The 22,319-nt window shown below is 42.3% G+C and overlaps 1 protein-coding gene across 2 annotated transcripts in view; it reads left to right on the top strand.

The window, feature by feature from the left end:
* LOC128691132 (SLIT-ROBO Rho GTPase-activating protein 1) overlaps positions 1 to 22,319 on the top strand; it is a 609,659-nt gene that overhangs the window by 57,785 nt on the left and 529,555 nt on the right. The window contains exon 1 of one of the 2 annotated variants that reach the window (XM_070089122.1): positions 9,737 to 10,340. The exons of the other annotated variant lie outside the window; for it this stretch is intronic. Coding sequence (XP_069945223.1) covers positions 10,329 to 10,340 — 12 coding nt within the window. The 5' untranslated portion in view covers positions 9,737 to 10,328. Of the gene's footprint in view, positions 1 to 9,736; positions 10,341 to 22,319 lie in introns of those variants that run through there. 2 annotated transcript variants of the gene reach the window in all.

Below are 22,319 nucleotides of genomic sequence, written 5' to 3'. Positions count from 1 at the left end.
TATATATATATATATGTACTGACAAGTGTGTACCTCTCATTATATATACATTAATAGGAAATATTATACGCCTAGAGGTGGGCATATATATATATATATATATATATATATATATATATATATATATATATATATATATATATATATATTTATGCGTGTGTGTGTGTTTGTATAATGAGTTTACCTTTAATCGTTATGTTATGGGCTAAACTATCCTTGACGTTCGTGCACAAGTAATTTGAGACCTTAATGACCCTTGTGCAGTCAATAGGCTTTGATCATCCCTAATGAACTAACCCACTGGCTTGTTAATGACTGGGACAACATGCCCAAACGTCGCCTGAAATGAAGATTAACTTGTCTATAAAACCACTGGCTGACTAATTATAGAGTTAATTTCGCTCGGGATAAATTACCCATCATTCTGGTGTTACCTGGTAAATTAAGTGAGCGTGTTACTGACTCGTGTGTGTGTGTTGTAGGTGGTGTTTAATCTTTGTTTACATTAACGGGAGACTCCGTTGATGGCTTAATGGTGAGTTGAACGATGGTGGTGTGTCGCACTTGGATTATTATCAGTGCGTCTGTGATGTATGTATCAAGATGAATGTCTTATATATTCATTCTCTCTCTCTCTCTCTCTCTCTCTCTCTCTCTCTCTCTCTCTCTCTCCCATTCCTATTTGCACTCGGCATGATGAAACCTGTTGCACTCTTCAGCTTGTTGCAGAGTGCTCTTCTTGTTGTCTGTGTTGTTACTGCTGTCCATGTTGCTCGTGTTCTTGTTATCTTTGATATTCTTTTTGCTGACGTTGATAGAGTTCCTGAGAATTAACACTGTTGTAAAACACACACACACACACACACGGTCGGTGAAGAGGCGGGACCAGGAGCTGAGTCTCGACCCCTGCAGCCACAGTTAGGTGAGTACACACACACACGACCTGACGACACTGGAGGACAGGAGAGATAGGGGGGACATGATAACGACATTCAAAATACTGAGAGGAATTGACAAGGTGGACGAAGACAGGATGCTCCAGAGATGGGACACAACAACAAGGGGTCACAATTGGAAGTTGAAGACACAGATGAATCACAGGGATGTTAGGAAGTACTTCTTCAGCCACAGATTAGTCAGGAAGTGGAATAGTTTGGGAAGCGATGTAGTGGAGGCAGGATCCATACATAGCTTTAAGCAGAGGTATGATAAAGCTCACGGTTCAGGGAGAATGACCTAGTAGCGACCAGTGAAGAGGCGGGGCCAGGAACTTGGACTCGACCCCTGCACCCTCAACTAGGTGAGTACACACACACACACACACACACATAACGACATAGCATCAAAAGTCAAATCTGACCGGAAACTGCTGTATAGCCACATCAGGAGAAAGACAACAGTCAAAAACCAGGTGAACAGGCTGAGTAAAAGGTAGGGAACTCACACGAAACAATCAAGAGGTATGTGAGGAGCTCAACAAGAGATTTAAGGAAGTATCCATAGTGGAGACAGGAAGAACTCTGGGAAGACAGGACAGAGGGGGACACCAACAGGGAATACACCAACAAGTGCTGGATGACATACACAACTGAGGAGGAGGTGAAGAAGCTGCTAAGTGACCTTGATACCTCAAAGGCAATGGGACCGGACAATATCTCCCCGTGGGTCCTTAGAGAGGGAGCAGAAATACTGTGTGTCCCGTTAACGACAATCTTCAACACATTCTTTGAAACTGGGCAACTACCTGAGGTATGGAAGACGGCAAATGTAGTTCCCATTTTTAAAAAAAGGAGACAGAAAAGAGGCGCTAAACTACAGACCAGTGTCACTGACGTGTAGAGCATGTAAAAGCATGGAGAAGATTATCAGGAGGAGAGTGGTGGAGCACCTGGAGCAGAACAAAAGTATAAATGACAACCAACACGGTTTCATGGAAGGCAAATCCTGTGTCACAAACCTTCTGGAGTTTTATGATAAAGTAACAGAAGTAAGAGACGAGAGAGAGGGGTGGGTTGATTGCATCTTCTTGGACTGCAAGAAGGCCTTCGACACAGTTCCTCACAAGAGATTAGTGCAGAAACTAGAGGATCAGGCGCATATAACGGGAAGGACACTCAGTGGATCAGGGAATACCTGACAGAGGCAACAACGAGTCATAGTACGTGATGAGGTATCACAGTGGGCACCTGTGACGAGCGGGTTCCCACAGGGGTCGGTCCTAGGACCAGTGCTATTTTTGGTATATGTGAATGACATAATAGAGGGGATAGACTCAGAGGTGTCCCTGTTCGCAGATGACGTGAAGTTAATGAGAATTAAATCAGACGAGGATCAAACAGGCCTTCAAAGAGACCTGGACAGGCTGGACACCAACTGGCTTCTTGAATTCAACCCTGCCAAATGCAAAGTCATGAAGATCAGAGAAGGGCAAAGAAGACCGCAAACAGAGTATAGGCTAGGTGGCCAACGACTGCAAACCTCGCTGAGGGAGAAAGATCTTGGTGTGAGTATAACGCCAAACACGTCTCCGGAAGCACACATCAACCAGATAACTGCTGCAGCATATGGGCACCTGGCAAATCTGAGATTAGCATTCCAGTACCTAAGTAAGGAATCTTTCAAGACACTGTACACCGTGTACGTCAGGCCCATACTGGAGTATGCAGCACCAGTTTGGAACTCGCAACGGATCAAGCACGTTAAGAAATTAGAGAAAGTGCAAATGTTTGCGACAAGGTTAGTTCCAGAGCTAAGGGGAATGTCCTGTGAAGAAAGGTTTAGGGAAGTCGGCCTGACGACACTAGAGGAGAGGAAGGATAGGGGAGACATGATAACGACATACAAAATACTGCGTGGAATAGACAAGGTGGACAGAGACTAAGATGTTCCAGAGAGGGGACACAGAAATAAGGGTCACTCTTGGAAGCTGAAGACTCAGATGAGCCACAGGGATGTTAGGAAGCATTTCTTCAGTGATAGAGTGGTCAGGAAGTGGAACAGTCTGGCGAGCGATGTAGTGAAGGCAGGAACCATACATAACTTTAAGATGGAGCAGGGAGAGAGAAGACCTAGTAGCGTTCAGTGAAGAGGCGGGGCCAGGAGCTGAGTCTCGACCCATGCAACTACAATTAGGCGAGTACAATTAGGTGAGCACACACACATCCACCCCCACACACTGGGGCCAGGAGCTAGGACTCGACCTCTGCAACCTCAACTAGGTGAGTACACCTACACACACACACACACACACACACACACACACATAGACACACACACATAGACACACACACATAGACACACACACACACACACACACACACACACACACACACACACACACACACACAACGACATAGCATCAAAAGTCAAATCTGACCCGTGAAGAGGCGGGGCCAGGAGCTTGGACTCGACCCCTGCAACCTCAACTAGGTGAGTACACCTCACACACACACACACACACACACACACACATAGACACACACACATAGACCGACACACACACATAGACAGACACACATAGACAGACACACACACACACACACACACACACACACACACACACACACACACACACACACACACACACACACAAACACACACACACAAACACACACACACACACACACACACACACACACACACACACACACACACACACACACACAAACACACACACACACACACACACACACACACACACACACACACACACACACACACACACACACACACACACACACAAATACACACACAAATACACACACACACACACACACACACACACACACACACACACACACACACACACACACACACACACACACACACACACACACACAGGCTTTGGCAGCTTAGAACTCATTGTATTCCTTGAAATACTTTGTATTCCATAAAACACTTTGTACTCCTTAGAGCATTTTGGATTCCTTGGAAGTTCTTGGACTCTTTGGAACACAACTCTATTAAACAGTTTATGGGACAAGAGTACACTGGTACTCTTGCGTAGTGCTGAATGAGGGTGGGGGGGGGGCATTCCTTGTGTCAGGATAAGTGGGTTGTTGTCTCCTGACAGTCTTAACATTGTAACGAGTTCACTGGGGCATTTGGTCATATGACAGAGATCTTCCGCTGGCTGACTGCTCCGCCCAGCAAATATTAAATATAAATAAATGGATCACCACAGTATTGTGTCCAAAGGTAATGAATCTGGAACTGCCAACAGCAGCAGCAACAGCCTGGTTAATTAGGCGGGAGTAGGAAAACTCTCGAAACCCTTGAAAGGTGTGTCATAGATAAAGATTCTCAGTAAGGTGACGCCCAGAGAGTCCGGAGTGTAAAATATTCAGCAGAATTCAGTACATGTATTAATATTGTAAAGTTGAGAGGAGCCATGTGTGCAGAACCTCCAGAGAGCAGTGTAAGGCACACCCTTCAGCTCTCCTGTGTCTTCGTTAAGAGAACGTTCAGGCGTAAGTCCTTACCTCTGGGTTACCTAGAGGTTACCTGGAGGTTATTCCGGGGACCAACGCCCCCGCGGCCCGGTCCATGACCAGGCCTCCCGGTGGATCAGGGCCTGACAGGAAGACACCAGCTATAGAACACGCTTTTATTGAATCAACTTTTCGCTCAGGGTAGAACTTTATCAGGTGATAAAATTCTGAAGTGAACTTGTATATTATGTCTTCATCACCCGTTTGTTGACAGTTCTGTTTCCAGTAACATGTATATTATGTCTTCATCACCCGTTTGTTGACAGTTCTGTTTCCAGTAACATTTTCTTTCGAATTGAAGAGGCCTGGTCTGAGACCAGTGTTACACAATGATCACACTTGTCGAAGACGTTTGCAAAGTTTGTGTACACTGCATCCGCCATTTTTTTTGTCCGGTAAATTCAGGAATCAAGACCATGTTATGGTGCAGCATTTGCATGAGGAAGGAGGGACCTGCTCTAAATCCATACCGCCCTGGGCTGTGCAGTTGTTGTGATTTCATTTATTTAGCAATCTTGCTTCTTAAAATTCGTTCAAGATTCTGATAATGTCTGACGTCAATGCTGGTGGTCTATATACATTTTTTTTTACAAGTGTTTTGCTATATTTGTAGTTTGTACGGTATGTAGGATTACTCTTGTGTCGAGACACCGTCTGCATATGATATTTAAGGCACGTGATAGTGTTCATTTGGGGGGAATTTCTGAAAAAAATATGGAGTTCCATTCTGAACCTGAATCAGAGTGCATGATCATACTATCACCGGGTTCTTCCATGTCAAGTGGGGGGGGGGGGGGGTTCGGAGATGATGGAAGACCTGCTACTTACGTTTGAACCAGAGGCCCACCTTTTTTTTTTTCCTATAAGTTTTCATATTTATGTTGGCATTACTAATCCTAGTGAACGAGTACGAAATTAATCTACGAACTAGGGGATGAAATGGAAAAAGTTGCGTAATTTCGTTATTTTATTTGGAGGCTGGGGTTTAGCGCTTTCTTTGATTATAATATAATAATTTGGAGTCTGGTAAGAGTGAATTATCAGGCGATAGATATATTTGTTAGGTATACTGATGGAAGGTTAGGTTTGTCAGGAAACAGGACAAGTGTTTCCTGACGCGGGTCTTAGTCAGATGATGACCCCCGCCTTTGAAGCTTTGGTCATCTGACCGAGGCCTTCCGCTGGCTTACCGGTCCACCCCTTTAAAAATAATGGTCATTTATAACCAATTATTATATATGTCGTTAGTATTAAACGTGTGCTGTTTTAAAACATTGTGGTGTTTTAAAACAGTGTGGTGTTTTAAAACGTTGTGGTGTTTTAAAGCAGTGTGGTGTTTTAAAACAGTGTGGTGTTTTAAAGCAGTGTGGTGTTTTAAAACAGTGTGGTGTTTTAAAACAGTGTTGTGTTTTAAAACATTGTGGTGTTTTAAAGCAGTGTGGTGTTTTAAAACAGTGTGGTGTTTTAAAACAGTGTGGTGTTTTAAAACATTGTGGTGTTTTAAAACATTGTGGTGTTTTAAAGCAGTGTGGTGTTTTAAAACAGTGTGGTGTTTTAAAACAGTGTGGTGTTTTAAAACATTGTGGTGTTTTAAAACATTGTGGTGTTTTAAAGCAGTGTGGTGTTTTAAAACAGTGTGGTGTTTTAAAACATTGTGGTGTTTCACTGGTAAATGATTGCATATGTCAGTCAAGTTATGATTGCTCGGTGAGGTTGGTTCTGTAATTTATGGCCCGTCCAATTTTTTCATGTGTTTAAAACGTTGACAGTCTTCTAGCTGTACTCGCTTAATTGTGTTTATAGCGGTCGAGTCATAGTTCCAAGGTAAACTCTGTCAGGGATGAAATCATCGTGGCTTGTAATCCCATTTTCTAAGATGGGTGTACTCACCTATATGTGTGGTTGCAGGGGTCGAGTCACAATTCATGTGTGTTTGTGTGACGAAAGATGTAATCCTCTCTGGTAGGTCGTTCACATATATTAGGAATAGTAGCGGTCCTAGTAGTGATTCTTGCAGAACCCGGCGTTACTCTCTCACGTCTCTTCTCTTACTGTTACTCTCTGGGTTTCATCATTCAGGTACTGTTGGACCTGAAACACTCTTAACCCTTCCTGTTCCTCTTATTTCTGGATTAATCTCTGGTGTAGTGCTGTATCAAATGCTTCTATGCAGTCTAAGAAGCTGGAATCCAGGCATCCCTGTCTTTCCTGTTTCATCTCCGTAACTCTGTCGTAGAACTCCATCCGAGTTGTAAGAGGGAATTTTCCACCCCTAAATCCATGCTGGTTTTTCAGTACAGAATCTCCTTCTCTCCAAGTGCTCTAGTATACTTACCGTTACTGCTGTCTCCTGAACTTTTGACTGGATGTTTGTTAAAAATGTAGATGAATGGTTCAGAGAACTGACAGTTGTCGGTTCTCTGAACCATTCATCTACATTCCTGTCTGACACAGCAACATCTCAGAATCTTAATAAAGGGAATTTTTCACTTGCCTAACCCTTGGGCATGACCTATTTCCATATTGGTCAGATGTGATACCACCTACGACTGCTGCACCTCTCCTGCCTACAGTAGTATATAAGCCACTTCTTCTCACATATGCTATTTTCTTTTCTAGATTGATGTGCTAATTATATCGACTCAAGGCTGAGGGACTGATTACCTCAAACTCTTCCTGTTCTTCACCGTTCCCCTTTGTATGGACTGATGATGTCACTGTGTGGCGAAACGTTTCCTCATTAAAGATACACAAGTGTTTCACATGTGTCTAATTTATCAGTTTGTTAGAAATGCTGGCCTGCTGTTCTTGGCCCCCTTCTCCCCCCCCCCGCCCCCCGTCTCTCTTTCCTTTTTATATATCGCAACCACACTGTCATCTTTCCCAGTTTACAGGCACTGTGTGTGTGTGTGTGTGTGTGTGTGTGTGTGTGTGTGTGTGTGTGTGTGTGTGTGTGTGTGTGTGTGTGTGTGTCTTCCAGAAAGACTCACACAATATACTCAGACGACAAAATGAATGCTAACGTGAGGCCTCATTCATTTTAATCAGAGGGAATCCCTAAACCCGTAGGAGTCATATGGGCATTCATGTTCGATCCGAGGGAGGGGGAGGGTAAATCCAGTTCCTTAGATCAAGAGCCCCGCCCTTAGCACCATCAAGGCAGCACCTCCCTTCAGGGCGTGGCAGCAAGAACATTGAATCTTTCACAAGCATGACACGGCACTCAGGTCAGAGTTCACCAGCGACAGCGGGAGGTGACCTCCCACAGTGTCAGTGGGAGGTGACCTCCCACAGTGTCAGTGGGAGGTGACCTCCCACAGTGTCAGTGGGAGGTGACCTCCCGCAGTGTCAGTGGGAGGTGACCTCCCACAGTATCAGTGGGAGGTGACCTCCCAGTGTCAGTGGGCGGTGACCTCCCAATGTCATTGGGCGGTGACCTCTCACGGTGTGCAGGCTGCAGGAGGAGCAGCGAGAAGGATGGCAGTAAATAATAATAATAATAACAATAATAGATAATGGAGAAAAGAAAGGGAGAAAGAAAGTAAGAAAGAAGGAAGAAAAGAAAGAAGTAAATAACAACAACACTACTAGTAAGAGCCAGAATCGACCATATAAAACAGCCAAGTGCTTTAACACACACACAAGAGTGAAGGCAGAATCCATACAAAGCTTTAAGAAGAGGTACGATAACGCTCTTGGAGAGCAGGGAAAGAGTGGACCTAGAAACGACCAGCGAAGAAGCAGGGCCAAGAGCTACGACTGGACCCTTGTCATCACAAATAGGCGAGTACACCTTGCGACACTGCCACAACAATTTTAGCAGCGACACTAATTCTTACGACGCTCTTAGCCATTCACTGTGCTGATCATCACATAAGATCCACCTCAGCCGCTGTATTAATGTTGATAGAATTACCGACAATATGTTAGGTAAAAGGACACAAATGCAACTAATGTGACATTTTACTGTGGCAACGTTTCGCTCTCCAGGAGCTTTATCAAGCCTTGATAAAGCTAGATAAAGCTCCTGGAGAGCGAAATGTTGCCACAGTAAAATGTCACATTAGTTGCACTTGTGTCCTTTTACCTAACACCTCAGCCGCTATTTACCTAACAAACACATTAACAAGAACAACTAGCAATAACTAGGAATAGGTCTGCGATGGTATACTAGAAAAATAGTAATACTATCATTAGTTACAGCACGGAGAAGCTGGCGCAGGTCCTGGGCGTTTAATTTTCCACGGTTGAAGCATTTCCACTTGTCATCTGGTGGCCGCCATGCCAATAAGGCATGCACGGCAGATTGAAAATTGAAAGTTTGAAATAGAAGGAAGTGGGTGTAATGATATCGACCAGCTGCTGTGAGTGATGCTTCTGCCAGAGTGGGGGGAAGGAAGAGAGGGCGATGGAGGGGAGGGAAATGAAGGAACGAGAGGTGAAGGAGCGAGTGGAGGGAAGGAAGAAAAGGATAGAAGAGGATGAAAGGGGGAGAAACGAGAGGGGGTGAAAAACCGGGAAGTAAATGAGTGAAAGGGCTGAAAGAAGAAAAGGATGTAGAGAGGTTGGATAGATAGGGAGAGAGAGGAGAGGAAGAAATGCTGAGGGAAGATAAAGGAAAACTAAAAAAGAAAGATGGCTACAGAGGGAGAGAAACATATATAGAGAGAAGCTAAAACGTGAGGATAATGTAAACATTGAAATGAGACAAAGGAAGTGAGGGTTAAGCTAGGATAATGAGGAGACAAGCATAAAAAATAAAGCTTTGCTATAGTTGAGGGGAAGAAGGAACAGAGGGAGAGGAGGATGTGATGACCAAGGGGTAAGGAAACGAGAGAGAGAGAGAGAGAGAGAGTCTGCTATATCCAACATCTATCCATCCATCCATTCACGTGACACAACTTGGGCAGACTCTCGATCTTGTCCTCTTACATCCTCAGTAAGCTGCAGTAACGTAACAAGCTTGTAACAAACCAAAGTTTTTTTCTCTAGAGATTCGAACTGTGGTAAGGCAGATAACCACCCACCACTCTACTTATTAGGCCAGAGCCACCTTCACTAAGGATCTCTTAAACAAGCCACAGTATGGGCCGCAGGTCGTAGCCTCAGCAGTGTTTCCAAAATCACAGTTTGCCAAAGGTTTGAGGATCTCATATTGACGATGTCGTTGCCCTGATTAGTAGAGCGGTGGCCTGTCATTTGAGTATGTGTATAGAGCACATAATTAAGTCAACACAATTTGCACATCAGCATTACAGAGGTCAACACCGTGACAGAGTGCCGTGAGAGGCTGGGCAAGACGTGCTTGCCTGTTGCATCAAATGAGTCAACCTTGGTGTGGTAAACATTATATTTACGTAAGTTAAAATATAATCGCAAGTGGGTTTCTTATAAGCTGAAAATCGCAAGAATATGAGGTAACTCCTATACTTCACCCTAAAGGATGATTTTGACCTCTAGTTTGTTATGTGAGAGATTCACAATGACAATAACACTGAAAATAGCAAGTTGTTTACAGTGTGTGTTGAGGCAAGCAAGTCTCTGACGGTCACTAATGACCCGTGAGTTCTCCACAGTAAGACAGTAGACAGTGAGAGGGAGAAAGAGGGAGTGAGATAGAAAGTAGGGGAGAGGGAGAGAGGAGTAGGTGAAGGGAGTGTTCAGGGAAGAGCTTCGCGGATCCTCTAGCCTGTTATTGCCATCACCTCACGTAATGATGGTGGAGGTTGGCACCCACACACCAATCTCCCTCCGTCTGCTTCTGCTTACTGCTGCTTCCTGCTGCTGCTGCTGCTGCTGCTGCTGCTCCTGCTCCTGCTGCCTGTAGCCACACCAGCCATGTCTATCAGGGTAAGATAATGATGTTAATTGTGTTTGGCTGCACTTTACGTTAAGGTAACTTTAGTCATTACAGAAGCATTACGTCTAGTGTCAGTGACGCCAGCACCAGCCACTCCTCTCCTGTTCTCTCACCCACCTGTTCCTCTTTATTACTACATTATTAATATAAAACATATATATTTTTTCTATGTATGATAGCTTATAATATTCTTTACTAAGTTTTTCACTTTCTTAACACATTGGATAATTGTAATTCTTCTTCGTACAGTATATATATATATATATATATATATATATATATATATATATATATTGACAGCTTCCATATCGAGTACGCTGTGGTTTTTCATATTATTATTATTATTATTATTATTATTATTATTATTATCATTATTATTATAAAAACAGATGTTAAGTTATTTCTTTAACCAGTTATAAATTAATGTATTTTTATGCTACGGTAGGACATTGTGTTTGTGTGTTTGTTGTTTTTGCTACGTTGCCTTGTGTCATACCTGGAGAGAGGTGAGGGTGCACCAGCCACCTCCTCACTCCTTGATACAACACTTGCTACCACATAGATAGCCTTAGGTTAACACTTTGACAAGAAGGGAATTATAATGAGGTCAGTGATGTACCACTTATATAAAGAGTATAATTATTATTTATGATACTTATAACCGAAGTAAGTGGAATGTGATTGTTTAAAGTGCTACCTAAGTGGCGAATCCAGGGAGGAGGAGCCAGGGAAGACATGACTCCTCCTTCTCCTTCTCCTTCTCCTTCTCCTTCTCCTTCTCCTTCTCCTTCTCCTCCTTCTCCTCCTCCTCCTCCTCCTCCTCCTCCTCCTCCTCCTCCTCCTCCTCCTCACATTGATTACAGTGAGCACCCATCTTGTATACATCTGCAACATTTGCTTTAAACAATAGCGGAGTGGTCTGTTAGGAGAGAGAGAGAGAGAGAGAGAGAGAGAGAGAGAGAGAGAGAGAGAGAGAGAGAGAGAGAGAGAGAGAGAGAGAGAGAGAGAGAGAGAGAGAGAGAGAGAGAGAAAGAAAGAGAGAGAGAAAGAAAGAGAGAGAGAGAGGAGAGAGAGAGAGAGAGTGAATGAGAGTGAGAGAGAGAGAGAGATGATGTCAGCGAGATAAAGTCAGTTGATCAGATGAAAATGCTGGCCCACAGATGGCTCCAACTTCATCCTGTTCCCTACTTGTATGTCTCATAACAATAAAAATGCTTTCAAATGAGCTGATGTAGGTAACAGCTCTTAGCTTGCCAATAAAGTTAAGAATCATTAACCTGTAAATAGCTTGTCAATAAAGCTAGGGATCCTTAACCTAACCTTGTCAAACTCTGTGTAAAAAAGAGAGTGAGAGATTCGTGTGGGGGAAGAGGAGTTAGCGCTTTATATAGAAGCAAATACAAACAATAAAAAAAATATTAAAATAATAATAATTATAATAATATTAATACTACTACTAATACTAATAATAATAATAATAGTCATTATTATTATTATTAGTAGTAGTAGTAGTAGTATAATAGTAGTAGTGGTACTAGTTGAATATCATAGGTGGCAGCCTCTTGCAGTATCCCCGGTCTTCCCTTCTATTCTCCCCAGTCTCGTCCAATCTTCCTGGTCTTCTTCTAATCTTCCCAGTCTCGTCCAATCCCGTCTTCCTCTCTAATCTTCCCAGTCTCCAGTCTCCCTAATCTTTCCCTCTAATCTCTCCAGTCTCGTCCAGTCTCCCCGCTCTTCCCCTCTAGTCTCCCCACTTACACCTCAACCACTGAATCGATACTTGCATGTAATATTCAGACATTTTTCCGTTTAGGTTTATCGTAGTGGTTGAAAATTCTGCCTGGGTGCATACAGCAAGTGTGGCCTCCACTACTGCACGATCCAGTGGCATCTGAGGGGATTGGAATCCATGTGAAGAGGATTGGTACATCTTGGAATCCCGTTCCTGGATCTCAGCTGTGAAGGACTGAGTCTTTCTCTCTCTCTCTCTCTCTCTCTCTCTCTCTCTCTCTCTCTCTCTCTCTCTCTCTCTCTGTTTCTCTGCCACACACACATCCCGTCATGAATGCATTTCTTTGAAGCCAGGAACATCTTTGGAACCTAATCCGTAAAGGATCTGGAACTCTTATAAATCCAAATTTCACGCAGTTTTTGAGGCGCTCTGAAGATGAGATTCACCTTTCTATCTGAGAGCAATTAAACCCCAAATAAACCTCAGCGATACATTTACTGAATACCTGGTGAGTTTTCTGTATAGATCTCAGATTAATTTTTGATGTGCGAGGCTGAGTGGAATATTATGATTATTACCAAAAGTTATGAGGAGAGGGGAAAAGAGGAAATATAAACCAGGGGCATATGAGATGGAGGAGGAGAAGAAAAGAGAATAAGAAGATGAAATATAAAACAGGGGTATATGAGGATAAGAAAGAAAAGAAGGAGAAAGAGAAGGAGAGGGAGAATAAGATGAAATATAAAACAAGGGTATATGAAAGGGGGAAGGAGAAGAGGAATAGAAAGGGGACGAAGAAGAGAATAAGGAGAGGAAATATAAACCAGGATTATATGAGAGGGAGAAGGAGAAGAAAATGAAGAAGGAGAATAAGTACAGGTATAAGATATATCATAGATATGTGAGAAAGGGGAAAGAGAAGAGTGAGGATCAACCAGGGGTTATAAGAGGTGTACTTCATGTTTCCTATACATTGTATTTACATTACAGTATATAAACACTATAAACATTTAAGAATTTAATGCATCACATATGAGCCGAGGTAGGTGTAATTGGGTCGAGGCACACAGCCTTCAACAGCATTTCGGCGTCACTCATTTATTATACTTCATATATCATCATATATTTATGAAAATTAGACACATGTGCAACATCTGGGTATCTTTATTGTAGACGTTTCGCCATCCAGTGGCTTTATCAATACAAATTCCAGGATAAGACAATAGAACTATATACAAAAGATGAGGTAATCAGTCCCTCAGCTGAGGGACTGATTTCCTCATCTTTTGAATTTGTATCGATAAAGCCACTGGATGGCGAAACGTCTACAATAAAGATAGCCAGATGTTGCACATATGTCTAATTTTCATCTTGTCAGTATTATATACCATTCATGTACATCATATATTTATTAATGATTTGTTGTGTTATATTACACTTGTGAGTTACTGACCTCTTGAAAGTGGTAAAACTTTATATTGCAATAAGGACAGCAACGTTGCTCTTTAAATAGTAAAGCTATTTATGATAATAAAGGCACTTACTTTACTTTTTTAAGTAATAAAAGCGTCTGTTACAATAAATACATTTATGTTATTTTACTGAGTGAGAAACTCGTATATTTTAAATTTTTGTGTAGCCTCAACAGCTACAGACTTTGTTTACTCTCACGAAGCCTATGTGTAGGCATTTATTTAGTGGGCAGGAAGTCTATGTAGGCCCTTTTTTTAGTGGGCAGGACCCCTATATAAACGCTTTTCTTTAGTGGGCAGGAAGCCTATGAAGGCCTTTTTTTTTTAGCTGGCAGGAGGCCTACATGTAGGCTTTTCTTTAGTGGGCAGGAAGCCTATATGTAGGCCTTTTTTATGGGCAGGAAGCCTATATGTAGGCTTTTCTTTAGTGTGCAGGAAGCCTATATGTAGGCTTTTCTTTAGCGGGCAGGAAGCCTATATGTAGGCTTTTCTTTAGTGTGCAGGAAGCCTATATGTAGGCTTTTTTTAGTGGGCAGGAAGCCTATATGTAGGCTTTTCTTTAGTGGGCAGGAAACCTATATGTAGGCTTTTCTTTAGTGTGCAGGAAGCCTATATGTAAGTGGGCCTATATGTAGGCTTTTCTTTAGTGTGCAGGAAACCTATATGTAGGCTTTTTTAGTAGTCAGGAAGCCTATATGTAGGCTTTTCTTTAGCGGGCAGGAAGCCTATATGTAGGCTTTTCTTTAGTGTGCAGGAAGCCTATATGTAGGCTTTTCTTTAGCGGGCAGGAAGCCTATATGTAGGCTTTTCTTTAGTGTGCAGGAAACCTATATGTAGGCTTTTCTTTAGCGGGCAGGAAGCCTATATGTAGGCTTTTCTTTAGTGTGCAGGAAGCCTATATGTAGGCTTTTTTTAGTGGGCAGGAAGCCTAGGCTTTTCTTTATGTAGGCTATTTCTTTTTTTAGTGGGCAGGAAGCCTATATGTAGGCTTTTCTTTAGTGGGCAGGAAGCCTATATGTAGGCTTTTCTTTAGCGGGCAGGAAGCCTATATGTAGGCTTTTCTTTAGTGGGCAGGAAGCCTATATGTAGGCTTTTCTTTAGCGGGCAGGAAGCCTATATGTAGGCTTTTACTTATCAGGTGAAAGTTTATCTATATAGGCTTTTGTTTAGTAGGCAGTAAACTTTAATTTAGTGTTTTACTCGGCAGCCAGGAAGCCTATATTTAGACTTTTATTTAGCAGTGAAGAATCTTTTTTATTCATCAAGCAGGAAGCCTTTGTTTAGACTTTTACTCAGCAATCGGGAAGCCTATATATAGGCTTTTATTTAACAGGCAGGAAGCCTGTATTTAGACCTTTTTTAACTGTTAATTAACAATAATATTAAAGAAGACACCTCACTGTATCCTCTGTTACAGCAAGAGGAAGTAGAGCAAAGCGAACAATAACTGGAGGGGGAAAATAAAAGGAAGGAGGGAGTAAGAGTATGACGAGAGAATAGGAGAAAAAAAGTGGCAGAACCTATAGGAGAGGAAGAGGAGGAAGAAGTACAACAGGAAAAAACAAAAAGAGAAATAAGAACAGTAGGTAGAAAGATGAGGAAGAAGAATGAGAACGCAGAAGAGGAAGAACAGCGGGAAGAAAAAAGAGGAAGAGGAGGGAGAAGGAAGTGGACGACGAAGAAGGAGAAGAAAGGGAAAGAGAAAGGTCAAGTAAACTGTTACTGCCTCTCTCTCTCTCTCTTGAAACATCAACATAACACTGGCCTCCCCTGGCCCTCCCTCACCACCTGTCATCTTCACACTCCACACGCCCGGTTCACCTCCTAGCTCTGGCTACTCTTTACTTGCTTCGATAAAAGCGTAATAATCTCGTAATGTTTAGTTAGGTTAGATAAAATTCGTCAAGAAACAGGACAAGTGTTTCCTGACACGGGCCTTAAGTTGTATGATGACCCGCAGCTGGTGCTTTTGGTCATCTGACCGAGGCCTTCCACTGGCTTACCCCTCCATTCCTTCAAAAATTAATTTGATTACTAAGTGACCCAACTTAGGACATATGCTGTATTTTTTTTTTTTTTTATTATCACACCGGCCGATTCCCACCAAGGCAGGGTGGCCCGAAAAAGAAAAACTTTCACCATCATTCACTCCATCACTGTCTTGCCAGAAGGGTGCTTTACACTACAGTTTTTAAACTGCAACATTAACACCCCTCCTTCAGAGTGCAGGCACTGTACTTCCCATCTCCAGGACTCAAGTCCGGCCTGCCGGTTTCCCTGAATCCCTTCATAAATGTTACTTTGCTCACACTCCAACAGCACGTCAAGTATTAAAAACCATTTGTCTCCATTCACTCCTATCAAACACGCTCACGCATGCCTGCTGGAAGTCCAAGCCCCTCGCACACAAAACCTCCTTTACCCCCTCCCTCCAACCCTTCCTAGGCCGACCCCTACCCCGCCTTCCTTCCACTACAGACTGATACACTCTTGAAGTCATTCTGTTTCGCTCCATTCTCTCTACATGTCCGAACCACCTCAACAACCCTTCCTCAGCCCTCTGGACAACAGTTTTGGTAATCCCGCACCTCCTCCTAACTTCCAAACTACGAATTCTCTGCATTATATTCACACCACACATTGCCCTCAGACATGACATCTCCACTGCCTCCAGCCTTCTCCTCGCTGCAACATTCATCACCCACGCTTCACACCCATATAAGAGCGTTGGTAAAACTATACTCTCATACATTCCCCTCTTTGCCTCCAAGGACAAAGTTCTTTGTCTCCACAGACTCCTAAGTGCACCACTCACTCTTTTTCCCTCATCAATTCTATGATTCACCTCATCTTTCATAGACCCATCCGCTGACACGTCCACTCCCAAATATCTGAATACGTTCACCTCCTCCATACTCTCTCCCTCCAATCTGATATTCAATCTTTCATCACCTAATCTTTTTGTTATCCTCATAACCTTACTCTTTCCTGTATTCACCTTTAATTTTCTTCTTTTGCACACCCTACCAAATTCATCCACCAATCTCTGCAACTTCTCTTCAGAATCTCCCAAGAGCACAGTGTCATCAGCAAAGAGCAGCTGTGACAACTCCCACTTTGTGTGTGATTCTTTATCTTTTAACTCCACGCCTCTTGCCAAGACCCTCGCATTTACTTCTCTTACAACCCCATCTATAAATATATTAAACAACCACGGTGACATCACACATCCTTGTCTAAGGCCTACTTTTACTGGGAAAAAATTTCCCTCTTTCCTACATACTCTAACTTGAGCCTCACTATCCTCGTAAAAACTCTTCACTGCTTTCAGTAACCTACCTCCTACACCATACACTTGCAACATCTGCCACATTGCCCCCCCTATCCACCCTGTCATACGCCTTTTCCAAATCCATAAATGCCACAAAGACCTCTTTAGCCTTATCTAAATACTGTTCACTTATATGTTTCACTGTAAACACCTGGTCCACACACCCCCTACCTTTCCTAAAGCCTCCTTGTTCATCTGCTATCCTATTCTCCGTCTTACTCTTAATTCTTTCAATTATAACTCTACCATACACTTTACCAGGTACACTCAACAGACTTATCCCCCTATAATTTTTGCACTCTCTTTTATCCCCTTTGCCTTTATACAAAGGAACTATGCATGCTCTCTGCCAATCCCTAGGTACCTTACCCTCTTCCATACATTTATTAAATAATTGCACCAACCACTCCAAAACTATATCCCCACCTGCTTTTAACATTTCTATCTTTATCCCATCAATCCCGGCTGCCTTACCCCCTTTCATTTTACCTACTGCCTCACGAACTTCCCCCACACTCACAACTGGCTCTTCCTCACTCCTACAAGATGTTATTCCTCCTTGCCCTATACACGAAATCACAGCTTCCCTATCTTCATCAACATTTAACAATTCCTCAAAATATTCCTTCCATCTTCCCAATACCTCTAACTCTCCATTTAATAACTCTCCTCTCCTATTTTTAACTGACAAATCCATTTGTTCTCTAGGCTTTCTTAACTTGTTAATCTCACTCCAAAACTTTTTCTTATTTTCAACAAAATTTGTTGATAACATCTCACCCACTCTCTCATTTGCTCTCTTTTTACATTGCTTCACCACTCTCTTAACTTCTCTCTTTTTCTCCATATACTCTTCCCTCCTTGCATCACTTCTACTTTGTAAAAACTTCTCATATGCTAACTTTTTCTCCCTTACTACTCTCTTTACATCATCATTCCACCAATCGCTCCTCTTCCCTCCTGCACCCACTTTCCTGTAACCACAAACTTCTGCTGAACACTCTAACACTACATTTTTAAACCTACCCCATACCTCTTCGACCCCATTGCCTATGCTCTCATTAGCCCATCTATCCTCCAATAGCTGTTTATATCTTACCCTAACTGCCTCCTCTTTTAGTTTATAAACCTTCACCTCTCTCTTCCCTGATGCTTCTATTCTCCTTGTATCCCATCTACCTTTTACTCTCAGTGTAGCTACAACTAGAAAGTGATCTGATATATCTGTGGCCCCTCTATAAACATGTACATCCTGAAGTCTACTCAACAGTCTTTTATCTACCAATACATAATCCAACAAACTACTGTCATTTCGCCCTACATCATATCGTGTATACTTATTTATCCTCTTTTTCTTAAAATATGTATTACCTATAACTAAACCCCTTTCTATACAAAGTTCAATCAAAGGGCTCCCATTATCATTTACACCTGGCACCCCAAACTTACCTACCACACCCTCTCTAAAAGTTTCTCCTACTTTAGCATTCAAGTCCCCTACCACAATTACTCTCTCACTTGGTTCAAAGGCTCCTATACATTCACTTAACATCTCCCAAAATCTCTCTCTCTCCTCTGCATTCCTCTCTTCTCCAGGTGCATACACGCTTATTATGACCCACTTCTCGCATCCAACCTTTACTTTAATCCACATAATTCTTGAATTTACACATTCATATTCTCTTTTCTCCTTCCATAACTGATCATTTAACATTACTGCTACCCCTTCCTTTGCTCTAACTCTCTCAGATACTCCAGATTTAATCCCATTTATTTCCCCCCACTGAAACTCTCCTACCCCCTTCAGCTTTGTTTCGCTTAGGGCCAGGACATCCAACTTCTTTTCATTCATAACATCAGCAATCATCTGTTTCTTGTCATCCGCACTACATCCACGCACATTTAAGCAACCCAGTTTTATAAAGTTTTTCTTCTTCTCTTTTTTAGTAATTGTATACAGGAGAAGGGGTTACTAGCCCATTGCTCCCGGCATTTTAGTCGCCTCATACGACACGCATGGCTTACGGAGGAAAGATTCTTTTCCACTTCCCCATGGACAATAGAAGAAATAAAAAAGAACAAGAGCTATTTAGAAAAAGGAGAAAAACCTAGATGTATGTATATATATATATGCATGTGCGTGTCTGTGAAGTGTGACCAAAGTGTAAGTAGGAGTAGCAAGATATCCCTGTTATCTTAGCGTGTTTATGAGACAGAAAAAGAAACCAGCAATCCTACCATCATGCAAAACAGTTACAGGTTTTTGTTTCACAGTCATCTGGCAGGACGGTAGTACTTCCCTGGGTGGTTGCTGTCTACCAACCTATATATATATATATATATATATATATGTATATATATGTATATATATATATATATATATATATATATATATATATATATATATATATATTTCAACAAGTCGGTCGTCTCCCACCTCTAGAACTGTCCTGGAGACCCTCATCCTCAAAGAAAAGAATAAACTTGCTTCAGGGAAAACTCAAGGTTCATATATTTAATATATATATATATATATATATATATATATATATATATATATATATATATATATATATATATATATATATATAATATATATATATATATAATATATATATTTTAAACACAAAATAAATTGACAAAATATTTACAAAAATACAATTGAAAGTAAAACAACATCGATAACAACTCAGAGCTACATCTCGAATACTTCGTCCAGCTCCCAGGCGGTGGGCCGCGTGCCCAGAATGCTGCAGGCATTTCCTCTCTGGATCGCAACACTGAGTCTCTGAAAGAGGAAGCTGGTCGCCCTGTGATCCTTGGTTTCTATAATGAGCTTTTCACCCAGCTCTTTGCGGAACTTTAGAGCACATTTGCCCCCTGCTCCAAGGGTCTTTGACCCAATTGGGATGAAGTTATAGCAAGGGGGAAGGTCTTCATATTTGCGGATCTTCTGGGTCTTCCTGTGGCTGGCAGCTCCACCCCCTTCAGTTACGGAGTATGGCAAGTAGGTATCTGTCAATGTGGCGACACAGGTATAGTCCCAGGCAATCTGCTTTCCATCCTTCCAGGGTAGCATAGTGGCCCCATCAGGACGCTTTTGACTTCCGTTAGACCTCTGCACTTGGGGTTCCCGTTGAGCTGGGCAACGGGCTGTGGCGAGGCTTCTCTTTATGATGTCATTGACTTCCTCATGTCTGGCATACTTCCCTTCTGCTGTGTGACACACGAGACCATGAAGTCCGAATTGATCAGCCGTCGCCCTGTCGCAAATACACCTATGTTCGGTGAGGATGGTGGCGGCAAGACGAAGAGCATCACCAATTCGAATGGCCTGTGGGTCGAGTCGAGCGCCTAGGGAGGAATTGGGAACAGCTAAAAGGAAATCTCCTGAGTGTGGTGCCTTCACCGCCAGGAGACGAGCTTTGTCCTTTCCTGAAGCGTTGGTGAGCATTGTGTTGGCGATTTTTTCCATGATCGGTTTGTCCCAGTGGGACTGTTTGTGTTTTTTGGGAGGAGCTGGTCTACTGGAGGAGTCTGCAAGGGTGTCCCACCGAATCGCTGCTTCAGTAAACCTGGGATCTTGAACTCCTACCACGTCTCTCAAGCGTTCGGGGACAATCTTCTTGACTCATGCACTGGAAGCCAAACACGAAGACAGAAAAGCAGGTAAAGCAACATGCGTTTCTTTGCGCACCCCTATACATCCCAGTCGCACTGGGAGGGTTGCCTGATCCCATTATATATATATATATATATATATATATATATATATATATATATATATATATATATATATATATATATATATATATATATATATATAATATGGGTTCAGATTTTGCCATCGAAGTGGCTAGTATATTACGCACCCCACATCCATCTTGTGGATGGCAGCGCAAGAGCATATGGATACGCAAACGCCTAGCAACTAGGCCCTAAATGGGTTAACAGGAGTACGTCTGGATTTATATCTCCAGTTCATTTATCTATTACAAACAAATTTAGGAAATATATTTAAAAAAAAATCGTGTTCAGAGGTATTATAATAACAGGTCCAATTCATCGTGTAAGTAAACCAAGGTAAGAACGTGACATGTTGGTCAGTAGTGTTCGCTTCATAAACTGTGGGACGCAAGTTTAATTTCCGGGCGAGACGAGACGTGTGGGCAAGTCTCTTTGCACTTTCTGACCTTGTTTGACTAGCAGTAAGTAGTTACCTAGCAGCTGGGTTTTTTGCCTCACTTCCAAGGAGAGGACCAGAGTGGAAATGATGCATATTATTTGGCTTTGTTGGGTTATCCTGGGTTAATATCTTAGTTTTGTTGGGTTATCGTTGGTTAACTACATTACTAGTTTTTTTTTACTTATCCTGGGTTAATTACTTGATTTTGTGCGGTTATCATGGGTTAATTAGTTTGTTTTATTGATTTATACTGGATTAACTAGTTGGCTTTGTAGGGTCACCTTGTTTATAGGGTCAGTGAGAGCACATTAAAACACTGGCCGATGGACCAGTGTTTTATTGTGCTCTTATTAAATTTGTGGTGCCACTGAAAGAACCACTAATATGAGGAAAACCGAGGCATAAAACTACTCCCAAGAGCTGGAGTTCAGCCACAGTATCTATGATAGTAAGCAAAAAATAATAAAAAATAAGTGCTGAAAGTTATATTTACGGTGTAAATCCGGTGAAGGGGCACTGTCTACACATAACAGATAAACTTCTTTATTCAGAGGTTGAGAAGCAGGACCGGGAGCTACAGCTCAATGGCAGAAAACTCGGCTAGTATATATCCACACACAAACACACCAGACAAGCCTAGCCCAAGGCTGGGCTGCGGGAGCTGGAAAGTATAATGTTTCCACCCGTACCGGGGATCGATCCCCGGATCTCAGTGTGTGAGCTGAGTGCGTTGCCAATCGAGCTACGGAACATATATCTCATCAGGCCAATAGGCCTGACCGGGGCTAGATCATTGAACATAATGCCAATAAAGCTTAGGCTCGTCTCTGCAGAAATATGTTTACCCCGGCAGAAATCGTATTGATAGTGCTCTCCTATCAATATAATGGTGATAACTTGATACGATGGAATACGGAATGTATGACAAGAAGTGGCCGGGAGAATGCCTAAGAAGTCGAGCACTCAAATGAGTCACAGCAACATTAAGAATTACTTTTACAAAGTAAGATTTGTAAGCGGAAGGAGCTGGTTGAGGGGTAATGGAATTATACTCCATACATTACATCAATTGTTAAAATCTGCGATTCACTACCTGCTACACTGCCAGGAGGCACTGCCACTTTGACATAGACTTCTGCCACCATCAAGTCAGGATCCAGTAAATACTGCTGCCCTTCTAATATTCCTAGGCATTACTGGTCCAGAAATTAAGTCTACGTCATAATTATTCCCACGATAACTCAGAGC

The sequence above is a fragment of the Cherax quadricarinatus genome, chromosome 27, assembly GCF_038502225.1.
Source record: "Cherax quadricarinatus isolate ZL_2023a chromosome 27, ASM3850222v1, whole genome shotgun sequence".
In the NCBI taxonomy this organism is placed as follows: Eukaryota; Metazoa; Arthropoda; class Malacostraca; order Decapoda; family Parastacidae; genus Cherax; species Cherax quadricarinatus.
This window is presented reverse-complemented; position numbering and strand designations above follow the sequence as displayed.